A 13737-nucleotide genomic window follows, 5' to 3' on the forward strand; every position below is an offset into this window, starting at 1 on the left:
TCGCTCAGCAGTCTCTCGGAATTTCAGGATCAGCTGCAGTCGTCCATCACGATCGTCTGCAGCGAGCTCCTCCAAGGCCATCTGCAGGTGGGGGTCCACACTACCCTGGTTGCGGGTATGGCTGGCAATCACAGGTTGGACCCCTGCAGCAGCGCCATCCGGGCCTTGGCTGGCCGCCCCCTCATCAGGGCTCTGCTGTCGGACGGGCTCTGCAGCCTCTTGTAACAGTTCAGCAATCATTTGTTCTCTGCTTTTGCCGAGGGGGTCAATGCCTTTGGTTATACATATTCCAATAAGAGTGTCCTTTTTCTGCTGGCTGTACCAGGACTCCCCAACTACGACCATGATCACCAAAATAAAAATAGAAAAGAAAAAACGAAGAAGGGTAGGGGTAACTGCTACACATACAGTATTGTCTCAGATCTAATAAACACTGAGTTCAATCTTCCAAAACTTTTGTGCAAGTTTTTAGTGAGAGGAATGATTGCTCAAACCCGATCACTAATGTCCTATGATCCCACCGCTTGCCACCAATTTGTCAGGAAAACGACACCCACTCTTGGGTCAGACCTTGCAGCTCTCTGGCGCCCCCTTATCCTGCTGGTCAAACCCGGTATTGACCGAGGATAAGCACGGGTGCAGCTGCTCTAGTTTATGTCGACTATTGCGGCACGTGATGTGACAGGACGTATATATACCACCAGTTCCTTCCAGGAACGTATATATACCTCCGACCAGCCACCCTCAAACCACAATATCACATAAATACTGGTATACTGCCACCAACGATCGCTAAACAGGTGGATCGGGTACCTGGTAGGTAACGTGAAATAGCGGGTGAGGAACGTGTTTGCTCGACATAGGACAAGAAGACGAAACTGGTAAATAATTATGATTTACTCCCAAAGGGGGGCAGTGTTTACAAAATATATACAAGATATTATAAAGGAGACAATTTACATGTATGCATAAAACAGTTATTAAAATAAAAGGGATAAGTAATAGCAAAACCTGTGCCACGTGGTGATGGTCTCAGATTCTGTGGGGGGGACGGCTACCCGTAAATTAGATTTGATTCCTCCACGCAGCGTGTAGCGCATGCGTCGACGTTCCTGGTTGGAATGACTTGAAAAATGGCCGATCTGGTTTTTAGCAAGCAGCCAAAACTCTGGGAGACACCCATTATTTACCTCACAAGGGGGCTCGGTTTTGCGAGTCCACCCAGCTGCAGAAGACCTAAAAAATCCTTCAGATTTCATATCTTGGTGTGGGGGGGTCCCACATCCAAGAGGGAGACATCATCTTGACCGTCACCAATTTTCATGAAGATAGATATCAAATTTGAAATTGCTATGACGCTCAGAAGCTCAGAATTCATTATCTCAGTTCCCGGTCATTTTTCAGTTATGCAAGTTATACTATTGTAATGGGAAAAAGGTGAGCATTCCAAAAAAGTGGTCCCGATGTTTCTGTCAGACCTATGCGTTATTAAATTCTACATTAACTGTACAAGCTTTTAAACAATGGGAATTTTGGAGGGAATAATCTAGTTTGAGCTAGAAGCTGCGCTACACTGTGGGTTTACGACGCTAATAAAAATTCTTAGGGTGGGGGCCAGCACTGCAGTTCTATTTCTTCTTACAAACGGATAGGGGGTGGGGGTTTTCTTTTTTAAAACATCTCTCATTTTTAAAATCTCAGGCAGAAATACCTTTTGCCTGACAGTTGCTTACCTTAACTTGGGCAACAGGTTCTACCTACCTCTCAGGATGGGAGTGATAATTGTAGATAGAAGACTTCCAGCATTGATTGACAGATAAAAGATGGAGAAGAACCTGCTCCTCTGTTTATCCTATAGTAGAAATACACACTATTCAGGTCAATATAACACTGACAACAGTTTTGTAAGATGATGATAAGAAGCCACATGCATAAAACCAGACCTGGCTCTCATCAAACTGGTCTCCTCCAAATGCTGCAACACAAGGTTTGATTCCTCCCGTACCCAAAGCGATTAAAACAAGGCCAATCATTGATAATGCACTACGAAAAAAAGCAACTTGCTTAAAAAAAAATCATACTCTTAAAGAAATCCTGCAAAACGTACACAATTTGAATAAATGAGTTTTTATTGTTCCTTTAAGAACTATTTCTACTTACACATGGAGGTCAATGGTGTCAGGCGTTCCATCCCTGTTCCCATCAGTAAGATCATGAATGGCACTGACAGACATAATGACCTGACCCACTGCATAAACAATAGACAGATATACGATGGTCCTGTAAGTGAAGACATTTTATAGGCTAAATTATTTACACAGCAATGCAGGGGTGTAAAAGCATTTTCATTTAATTTAGCCTTTTAAATCAGCCTGTAAAATACTAACAAAAATATAATATAACCTTCGAGACGAAGAATTGCTAAATGTGTCATTTACTGTAACTGTATTTTGTGCCTTGCCATTTCATTGTAACTCTAAACACTTCATTAGGTAATCTTGAAGACCACAGACGGCATATCATGAAATTATGGTGCTTCGTTCTACATAGCAAATATATTTCAGCTACGCACAGTCATGGCTGAACGTGTTCGGGGCCTTGAAATTGTTCCAGAAAATGAAGTATTTCTCCCAGAAAATTATTGCAATTACACATGTTTTGTTATACACATGTCTATTCCCTTTGTGTGTATTGGAACAACACAATAAAAAGAGAAAAAAAGGCAAATTGGACATAATTTCTCACAAAACCCAAAAATGGACCAGACAAAATTGTTGTCACCCTTAACTGAATTTTTGGTTGTACACCCTTTGGAAAAAATAACTGCAATCAATTGATTCCTGTCATCAACAAGCTTCTTACACCTCTCAACTGGAATCTTGGACCACTCTTCTTTTACAAACCGCTCCAGTTCTCTCATATTGAAGGGCAGCTTCTCCCAACAGCAATTTTAACATCTCGCCACAGGTGTTCAATGGGATTGAGATCCGAACTCTTTGCTGGCCACTTCAGAACTCTCCAGCGCTTTGTTTCCATCTATTTCTGGATGCTTCTTGAAGTATGTTTGGAGTCATTGTCCTGCTGGACCTATGACGTAAACCCAGCTTTCTGACACTGTACACTACATTGTGACGCAAAATTCTTTGGTAATCTTCAGATTTCTTGATGCCTTTCACACAACCAAGGCACCCAGTGCCAGAGGCAGCAAAACTCCAAAGCATCTTTAAACCTCCACCATATTTGACTGTTGGTACTGTGTTCTTTTCTTTGTAGGCCTCATTCCATTTTCTGCAAACAGTAGAATGATGTGCTTTACCAAGAAGCTCTATCTTGGTCTCATTTGTCCACAAGACGCTTTCCCAGGAGGATTTTGGCTTACTCACGTTCATTTTGGCAAGCTGAAGTCTAGCTTTTTTATGTCTCTGTGTCAGCAGTGGGGTCCTCACGGGTCCCCTGCCATAGCGTTTCATTTCATTCAAATGTCGATGGATAGTTTGCGCTGACAATGATGCACCCTGAGCCTGCAGGACAGCATAAATTTCTTTAGAACTTGATTGGTACTGCGTAACCACCATCCGGACTATCCTGTGTTGCAACCTTTCATCAAATTTTCTTTGCCGTCTACGTCGAGGGAGATTAGTCACAGTGCCATGGGTTGTAAACTTCTTGATTATGTTGTAAACCATGGACAAAGGAACATCAAGATCTCTGGAGATAGACTTGAAACCTTGAGATTGTTCATATTTTTCAACAATTTTGGTTCTGAATTCCTTAGACAGTTTTCTTCTCTTTCTGTTCTTCATACTTAGTGTGATACACACAATGCAAAGATTGAGTCAACTTCTTGCCTTTTTATCTGGTTTCAGATGTAATTTTCATATTGCCCACACCTGTTACTAGCCACAAGTGAGTTTGAATGAGCATCACATGCTTGAAACAAAGTTGTTTACCCTCAATTTTGGAAAGGTGCCAACAATTCTGTGCATCCCATTTTTGGGGTTTAATGTGAAATGATGTCCAATTTGCCTTTTTTCTCAGTTTTTTTTGTGTTGTTCCAATACACACAATGGAAATAAACATGTGTATAGCAAAACGTGTAATTGCAATAATTTTCTGGGAGAAATACTTCATTACTTCATTTCAGGAACAATTTCAAGGGTGCCAACACTTTCGGCCTTGACTGTATGTGCGTGTGTTTTACTAAGATATTTAGTGAATGACTTGTATTTTTTCGTAAGTGAAAAGCACAGTTTATAACAAGTATGAGTCATTTAACAATTAAAGGACTTACTTAAATTTTCCCAGCCAAGAGTCCGCAATGATGGCTCCAAGGATTGGTGTCAGGTAACACACAGCAACAAAAGTGTGATAAACCACAGTGGCGAGGTTGTCGTCCCATCTTAGAAAGTATTTAAAGTACAAAACCAACACCGCTACAAAGAGAAGATACAGAGATAGTACATTTCTTAGATTGATCATAAATAATCACTGAATTTTAAGTAATTGCTGCAGGCCATTGATATTTACTATTGCCAGTTGTCCACAGCCATCATGGCTTGACTTCAACCACTGACAGAATTATGTTTGAGTAATAGTCCACTGAAATGTAATACTTTACCTCGCATTCCATAGTAGGAGAACCTTTCACAAAATTCATTGATCACGATAAAGAAGATACTTAGAGGATAGCCAAAGCATCCCGGCTGTTAAAGGCAAAAAAAATAAGAATAATAATTTTATAGTACAAATAATATATATATATTTTTTTCATGTTAAATATTGTCAAAATACCAAATCAATGAAAGGCCCTGTGTACCTGGCTGTACTTCTGCTCCATTCAATTTCTGAGTAATATATCACCCATAGAAGTCTATGGAGCATACAGGATCTCTATAAGATGCATACAAAGTTTTGTTTTAAGTTTGTGTTAGATATCTTAAGGATAGCAGATTTTCCACCAGGATCTCCTTGTATTGTCCTAAATCAATATTAAAGACTATTTTCAGAAGACTTCCAGGTCTTGCTAAATAGAAGCATCCTAAAACTATGCTTTAAAGTGGAGGTGGTGTGTGGAGATTCTGTAAATGTGATGTTCAGTATGTAACTTACAAACTTTTTTTTTTTATTTTTACAAAAACTTTAAAAGGGAATCTGTCAGCAGGATTTCACCCCCCTAAATTATTTATAAATCCAGAAATACCTTTACGTAGAGAGTCCATTGCCCCGCTACAGAGAAATCAATGTTTGAATCGATATGCAAATAAGGCTAAAGTGCTTTCAGCTTGTGGAAGCTCTTCCCAAGCTTCTGTCACACTGTAGTTATGCCATGTCCCTTGCCGTCTCCTCCTGCCTGACTGACAGCTCATTTGCTTGAGGTCAAACAATAAAGGAGCCATCAGTCAAGTAGAAGGTGGCTCTGGGTGGGGAATAGAGCCAGAGACACAGATCCTTGAGAAGAGCTTTCATGTGCCAAAAGCACTTCAGCCTCATTTGCATATCAATTCAAACGCTGATTTCTCAGTAACAAAGGAACAGACTGGCCTTGAAAAGGTATTGCTGGACTTGTCTTTGAAAGAGTTACATGTACATATAAATTGTTTGGTTGGGGAAATCCTGCTGTTAGATTCCCTTTAAATTTAGGTTTACTTGATCGTAGAACCTGTGTAGTAATTTTAGAGTTTCAAATCTTTTTGCAAAATGTTAACTTATTCCTATATATTTATTGGATATGCCATCACTTTGGGTATGATGGGTTTCAATCTCTGGGACCTCCACTGATCCTGACACGGTAATGATTTAGAAGTGAACAGAACAATGCCGCGCCCTCGCATTACTGAGAATGCTGCTGTACAGGAAAAAAATGGATGGCGACTTGGAAAGATAATTTCATTCTAAGGATCAGTGGGGATCCCAGGGGCCAGATCCCTATAAATCATAAGGTGATAGGATATGCCTTGGGAATAACCCATTGAAGCTTGAAACGCGCTCTGAGTTGTGATAGGTTTCTCAGTGTCCTCTCTAACACATGCATAATCTTAAACTGTGGTGAGTTGTAAAATTGTTTCCTTTCTATTTAATTATGATTGATTTATTTGTGTTCCCTGTGATATTTCCTGAAATTTGAATCCATTCCCTGACTGGTAACCTTGCCTAGAACTGAAGCTTTTTTGTCTTACTATTTTTGGAAACAGTATATAGTAAGAGGTATATCAGGAGAAGCCAAATTGTTTGCTTAAGGTTGATATTGTAAATGAGAGTAAACAGTAAATGAAGAGAGCAAAGTGGGAATAACAAGAGAAACATTAATAGGGTGAATTTGTTCTTTTTATCAGCCATTTTCTATTTTACAATTAGAAAAAGACATAAAATCCAAAATAAGAGTATATGTATTTCTAATCCATGTGAGAAAGCTAACTGAACACATACAGTAAGTCATAATAGATTAAAGTGAATATATTACATTAAACAAACTTACTGCTGATTTTTCGCCCCTCCCTGTTAAGGAAAGAGAAATGAAATGTTATTTATTTTTACACATCCAAATAATGTTGAAATACCATGTTCGTGAAATAAAAGTGTTATAAGCATTATCTAAATATATCTGATACAAATCAAAAAATAAATAAATAAAAAAAAAGTATATATGATGTATTTCTAAATGAAAAGCTATCATCTTAACTTTTCTATAGCTGATCATTAAAGTGTAGTGATGAGCAAGCATGCTCGTTTAACCCTTTAACCGAGCATGCTCGGGTGCTTACCGAGTATCTTCGGCGTGCGTCTGCATGATTTACAGCTGTAAGACAGCCTCAACACATGTGAGGATTCCCTAATAAACAGGCAATCCCTGCATGTAATGAGGCTGTCTTACAGCTGTAAGTCATGCAGACGCAGGGACTCGAACATAATATACAAGCACGCCGAAGATACTCGGTAAGCACCCGAGCATGCTCGGTTAAAGGGTTAAACGAGCACGCTTGCTCATCACTATTGAAGTATTAATCTCATGTTTATAGATAGGTATGAGAACAGTTGAAATTGAGATATTGAACAAATTTGCAGTTTAATAGTCATTTCTTCCTACTTCAGTTCTCTTTCTATACTTGATTTTCTATTCTTCTCTTTATTGTTCATTTCCTAAGTCCTGGCTACCTCTGCAGTTTATCAGTGCTGCTGGTCTCCTAGGCAATGACAGCAGTGCTTACAAGCACAGAGCTGCTCTGAAGCTAACCATCTCTATGGACCCATCGCTCCTTCGATGCTGTAGAAGCAAAGTGTCACAATTCCACCCCTCAGTGTGATTGTATGGCTGAGCCGTCAATAACTACATCCCAATCTGGTGCAGGGGCGTGCGGTCAGTACTTTGTCAGCTTTCAGTACTTTGATTGGCAGCTCAGTGTCCAGTCTGGTGCAGAGGTGTGCTGAGCTGTCGGTGTTTTGATTGACAGCTCGGCAGTTCAATCTGAGATTGGGAGGTGCTGGATGTCTCCAGGTGTTCATTGTCCCAGGTGATTGCCCTGCTACTTTGCATGGCTGTTAGTCCCAGACATCTGCCAGATGTAGCTTTAGCTAAGTGTGGTTGGCTTTCTCAGTGCCTATTGTTTTACTTGATGATCTTTCTTTGCCTGACCTTGGAGCTCGTTCTGACCCTCTGTCTGTTTACCCAATTTGTTCTGATCCGCTATCTTCCTGGTATTTTGACCTCGAACCGCTGCCTGACTACGACTTTGTCTCTTCCCTCTGTTTATGACGTATCCTCCTGACTTTTGACCTTGGACTCCTTGACTATTCCGACTCACGACTTGTCCTTGAGAAGTGACTCAGCATCACACAAAGATGCCTCATAAAGCAGCTTTGGAGAGCGCACAGTTCAGGCCAGTGGGACCACAATGCTGCTGGAATTAACTGTCAATCAATTAGAAGTTTATTGCCACCTAACAAGCAGGAAGCCTGGAGGCCCTGGAGCAGTGAGCTCCTGAACATAGAACATGAGACAACCCCGTTAAATATTGTTGTTACAAAGACAAAATTAAAATTATGGGAAAATTGAGAAAGAGCATACGAATTCTAAGGCCTAATGCAATTATTCATATTAAATATAAAATGGAGATGCAATGATTCTCTCATAGAGAGGCATGGGGCCTCTACTATATGTAAATTCCTACAGAGACATATGTAGTATCTTTTCTGATGGGATCTGTATCAATTTAGCATGACTTCATATGTATTGTCTGCAAACATTGCTTCTAGGGCAGACAATCACCATACAAATAGCATGTCTATGAATCCTTAACATCTGCACACAGTTCTGTACTAAGTGTCCATACAGCCTCCATATAGGTTATATGCACACGGTTAAGAGGAGCTGGCCACGGACTAAAGACTACTGGACCAATGGACGTAGAGCGGAGTCCATGGCTCTAAGGGATGCAGACTTTTTCCAGCACGGATCTTATTTTTGTGTTTTATTAGAAATTTGCTTGCTGTATTTTATTACAGATTTGCTTTCTTGTCAGTTCAGCCTCAGGAATCAATGTTTCTATTCAGTGACAGTAAGCAGAGGAAGATGTGCTGGCTGTATCTTATGTATACCTAAGGCCAGACACGAGAGGTAAAGGTAAAGCAATCAACATTCCATTAATCTCGTTAGTATCTCAGGGGCCTCAAGCCATTGTTCTCTCAGTCACTAGTCCCATTGTGTTGATGTGGATAGTAGGCCCAGTGGAGCCATCACCTGCTCAAATGCAGTCCCAGGTGATGGGGCTCGGCCTGAGGAAAATACCTCCACCAATGGACAGTTAGCTTTGGTCTAAACATTTAGGATTTGATTCATCCAGACAGGCATTGTTCATGCCGGTCTTGATGAGGAGGTGTGCTGGAGTCAAATGCTCTTCATAAGCCTCTTCATGAATCAGCAGTGCTGGACGAGTGGCGTACACCTCTGTGTGTGCCTCACCAAAAATCCTACTCTAGTCCCTGCTGGCATAAGATTTGTGGCGTGATGGATTTGACAAGCGGCAGTTGTTCTTCTTCCCACGCACGTCCCAGCTGGGGCCACTTTGTTGGAGCTGGGCGATAGGTGCGTGAGCACACCAAAAGTCGCTAAATCAGTTCTACAGCCTCGAATTACACCAAAATTATGCAACCTATCAAGCCCAAAGATTTGCTAATTATGTCTAAGAATTTGAGCTACTAAAACCTGGGGTCTGAGATATGAAAACCATATTGTGATCCTGATGTGAGCAAATCAGTATTTGTAATTTGATCTGGGAGCTATTTGCACCGTACAAGCAAATAAATAGTATGCGCTGTATGAATGTGTTTTTTTTCCTGATATAGGGGTATTATTACCATTAGTGTATATCCCACCTGGGAAAGTGAAATTAGTCTTTATATTAGATGAAGGATATTAGCTTGTATTTATGTCCTGTTCCTCCACTAGTATATGTTTTATGTTTTATACTATGGATATTTGCACATGTGTCTTTTTCAGGCGGATTCCACCTGGAACCCACCTTTAGGGTTCGCTCACACTTGCATATAAATAATCGGTCCCATTGTCATCCAAGAGAATGGGATGATTTTTCCTCACTTGTCATCCGTGTGCTGTCCGTATGCAATCTGTTTTTTTCCTTAGCAGCTATTAATCTTTTACAGGACCATTTACAGTTTCCTATGCTACAGAATTGTAATATATCCATAAAAGTCAGATGCCATACTGATGGCCCGTATGGCATGCAAGTTTTTTTCTTGCACTCCACCGATTTCGGAGTGAAATCTCAGCATGCTGCAATTTTTTTCTCATGCTGAATACAGCTGAGAAAAAATACTCAGATCTGCACGATTTTTTTATCGAATTGCACTTATCCGATTTATACACTAGTGTGAACAAGCCCTAAAAAACACTAAAAAAACCGCTACAAATAATGAAAATAATGCTCAGCAATGTAAAAACGATTTGCTGTGCACATGTTCCAACTTTTGTCACTTTTGATTCAGGCTTCAAAACCTGAGAAACGGTTAAAAGAAGACGCATGTTCATTCTTTGGCCTGCTTAAACTTGGACGCCACTGTCATTGTTTTCCTGATAAGTCTTAGTCTTGAGAAACCCAGAGGGTACATTTGTGTCTAAAAGAAGCTGTGTAAACATACCCTAACTGCGCAGTCTGATGGCCGTATAACATGGATGAAGATCGCATCAGACTGGCCATCAGCTCTCCTAAGCCGAGCGTGACAGCTGCATAGAAATACATGCTGTCATGCTCGGGTCAAGAGAGCCGCCGGCCAGTCCGAGGATTGCGATGCGATTGTCGTCCATGTTTTACGGCTATCAGACTGCGTCCTAAAGGTGACCATTAACAATCACATCCAGTTTCCACCATTCTGTACTTAATGACAATCACAGAACTAGTTGCATCTATCTTCCAATGGTGGGCAAAGATTAATCATGACATTATAATAAATTAAATAGGCTCTGGGCCAAGTGTAGATATTAAGAGACAAAACACTTGCAGAAAACCAATTAAAGATTCCAGGAGCTTTCATCATTAAAGCGCACCTGTCAGCAGGATTGTGCTTATTAAACCACATAAACTGTCTGGTGGGCGCCGTTACACTGAGTAAAATGATACCTTTGTTGATGAAATCCGTCCAGTGGTTCTTTTACTATCTTTACTTTCATTTCTGCCATAATGATATGCATATGCTCTGGTGCTCTCATTATGTTTTCATGTATGTGTGTCACCCTGGCCTGGATGCCACAAGTGTAATTAAAGCTGTGTCTGAGAGCAAGGGGGAGGTTCTCTAGTCAGGGGAACATTAGCATGCAATGCCTCCTGTCTCAGGCCAGTAGGGAGAGCTGGCTGCCCCTATAAAAGCTGGTACTGGGGGCAGGGTTAGGGAGAACTTGAAGGCCTGTCTCAGGACTGAGACTTGTCCCAGAGCAGAGCAGGGACAGACAGTTGAATTGCACCTAAGAGGAAGTGTGGCAGGAGGAGAGCCACAAGCCAGAGACAAGAGGCGAAGAGAGCCTGTCTTGGCAGATAAAAGACTTACTTTACCAGACTTTGGTATCTGAGGCTGGGAGGATTCTACATCCTCCAGCAGATAACCAGTCCGCAAGGGACTGTATATTCCTTGGCCTAAGAAGCCTGGAGGCCCTGCCACAACCGAAGGGACCAGTAAAGCCGTACAAGGCTGGGAGCAGAAAGGAACCCACGTCGCAGGCCATACAGGCGAGAATACACGGAAAGCTCGGAAACGTGGGCTGTTACTCTATAAGGAGGAGATAGCCAGAAGGAGCGCAGAAAGCACGGTAGGCCTACACCCTCACCCTGACCAGGGCCAATTTCCCCGTTGCTCTCAGACATCCAGGTCCCCTCCTAGCCGGGACTGTTTATGGGTCAGTTTACCTGTTTTAATAAAGACCCTGGACTGCAACTTGTTGTCTGTGTGCTCCTTGCTCCTCCAGCACTATCGGCACTGGGACTCTCACTACCATCACTCCCACCATCCACCACACTGCCCTGGGGCCGCACTCTTCCCGTGGGGAGTCACACCATCCCAGCTGCATATATCATCAGCCCCAGCGGTCTGCCCTGCAGCGGCGGTTCCTAATGACCGCAAATCCACGGGTGGCGTAGTCGGACATAATCAATAGCACATAACGGACTACCACTGGCCTGACCACCCTGAGCCACGGAACCGGGTTGCCACTACTACCCCCATCGTTCCCTATTGCCCGGATCCGAGTGTCCCACGGCCCAGGGGGCGAGTCAGCTTTGGCGTAGTCGGCAGGATTGCAACCAACCCGCCACAAACGGGTATTGCGTGCCTGAAAGAGACTTTGCACTTACCTGAAAAGAAGTTTCCCGCCATCGGACGCCATCTTGGGTCGTTTCCCGCCATCTTCGGCCGTCTTCCCGCCATCCGCAGCCGCTTCCCGCCATCGGACGCCATCTTCGGGACGCCGCACGGGAAGAAGAGGGGCGTGGACGTCCAAACCGCGCGAGATCCGAAGCTCCGCCCCACGCACCGACGCTGCGCAAGGTCCTGGAAGGGAGAGAGAGCGACGCTGACGTCATCAGGACGCGACGCAAGGTCCTCGTCCAGAGCAGCAGCAGCGGAGCCACGGCCTACAGAAGAGGATCGTCGGAAGGTAGGCCACGCTTAACTAGGGGGGAGGAAGATGTCGGACACAGAGGCGCCCACTACCACCAACGCAGCTGCAGCAGCGGTGATGCCCTTTTCCCTGCCCTACATCCCTGGAGCGGCCTGGCTGCCCAAGTACTCAGGGGAGCCCCATGCCCTAACTGACTTTAAGGAAAGGCTGTACAGTTTGTTCCAGGTTTACCCCCTGACAGAGGAACAGAAGGTTAGCATACTAACAGGGCAGTTAACTGGCGCAGCCCAAAGGGAGGTAAAGTCATGGCCCACTGAGGAGAAAAGGACTGTAAAGGGTATTCTGGCCCGGCTGCGGGGTACCTTTCACACACGTACATCCGCTGAAATTAAAATGAGGTTCTATGGATGTAAGCAGCGGGCACAGGACAGCATCAGAAACTATGCCCTAAATTTGCAGGAAGCCCTGAGGGCCATCCAACAAACTGACCCTGGCAGCGTGCAGGAAACGGATAAACTACAGACAGAGCAATTCATAGAAGGCCTGCTGTCTAGCGCCCACAGGGCCCAACTGCGCCTCATGTTCTTTCAGAACCCTGATCTGACCTTTGCCCAATTTAAGGACAGGGCCATAAGGGTGCTCCGTGAACCCGCAACCAGTGGCGCTATAAACCCCCGGCGCCCTGCTCTCACCTACCACCAGGAGGCGGCGCCCTCCTCTATGGACCCCGTGGGGGCTGATGGACAGGCCCTGAACCAAGCCCCGTCGAAAGATCTGCACCACCAAGTCCAGGAGCTGACCGGGAGTGTCGCGGCGTTGACCAGGACCGTCCAGGCTTTGCAAGTGGACCCGTCAAGACCCATCGAGTCGGCTTCAAGTCCGGAGGATGTCCCGTGGCGTCGACAGACGAGGATCCCGTCGTTCCGAGGGAGGCCCACAGACCGCTACGCAGAGGATGGACAGCCCATTTGCCGTCGATGCAACCAGCCCGGACACATTTCCAGGTACTGTAATTTAAACGGGTCCAACCTGGGGCAGAGGGCCAACCCCCAGGCATAAGATCACCAGGCCCTTATAATTGGCGTGATAAGTACGTTGGGGGGCGCCCGGTTTTACCCGTGGTGCTGGACGGTATCCCCATGAGAGCCTTGCTGGATACTGGGTAGCAAGTAACCACTATCCCTTATGTACTTTTTAAGCAGTATTGGACTGATGCTGATATCACACGGTATCCAGACAGTAACTTGAGCATCATCGCCAGTAATGGCTTACCCGTGCCGCAGATGGGGTTCAAGGAGATGACCATTAAGATTGGTAAAGTTGAACTACCGGCACAGGGAGTGATTATCGTGGACATTGACCGTCGTGAAAGTCACCCTAAAATAACTGTGGGTACTAATGTAATTGAAAATTGTCTTCCAGAGGTAATTGTAATTCTACAACAGGTGGCGGTGAATGCTAGTTCCAGCCAACAGAGAGTCCTCAACAAGGAGATAAAAGCCCTGATGAGACGGCAGCAGGTAGAACTGTCTGGTGGTGAGATCGGTAGCGTAAGACTGAGTGACCCATTCCCCATTTCCTTGCCTCCCAAAAGTGAAATGATGATCTGGTGTCGG

The 13737-nt window shown here is 43.8% G+C and overlaps 1 protein-coding gene across 1 annotated transcript in view; it reads right to left on the minus strand.

Moving 5' to 3' along the window:
• The window catches only part of SLC15A1 (solute carrier family 15 member 1), a 90257-nt gene that overhangs the window by 63120 nt on the left and 13400 nt on the right, over positions 1–13737 (minus strand). The window contains exons 2-7 of the mRNA XM_073664195.1: positions 6476–6495; positions 4619–4703; positions 4292–4433; positions 2161–2280; positions 1944–2043; positions 1762–1852 (exon numbers count right to left, since the gene is read on the minus strand). Of these exons, the coding sequence (XP_073520296.1) occupies positions 1762–1852; positions 1944–2043; positions 2161–2280; positions 4292–4433; positions 4619–4703; positions 6476–6495 (558 nt within the window). The remainder of the gene's footprint in view (positions 1–1761; positions 1853–1943; positions 2044–2160; positions 2281–4291; positions 4434–4618; positions 4704–6475; positions 6496–13737) is intronic.

The sequence above is a fragment of the Phyllobates terribilis genome, unplaced genomic scaffold (genome assembly GCF_046119375.1).
Source record: "Phyllobates terribilis strain yellow unplaced genomic scaffold, ASM4611937v1 Scaffold_2__4_contigs__length_985480577, whole genome shotgun sequence".
Lineage (NCBI taxonomy): Eukaryota > Metazoa > Chordata > Amphibia > Anura > Dendrobatidae > Phyllobates > Phyllobates terribilis.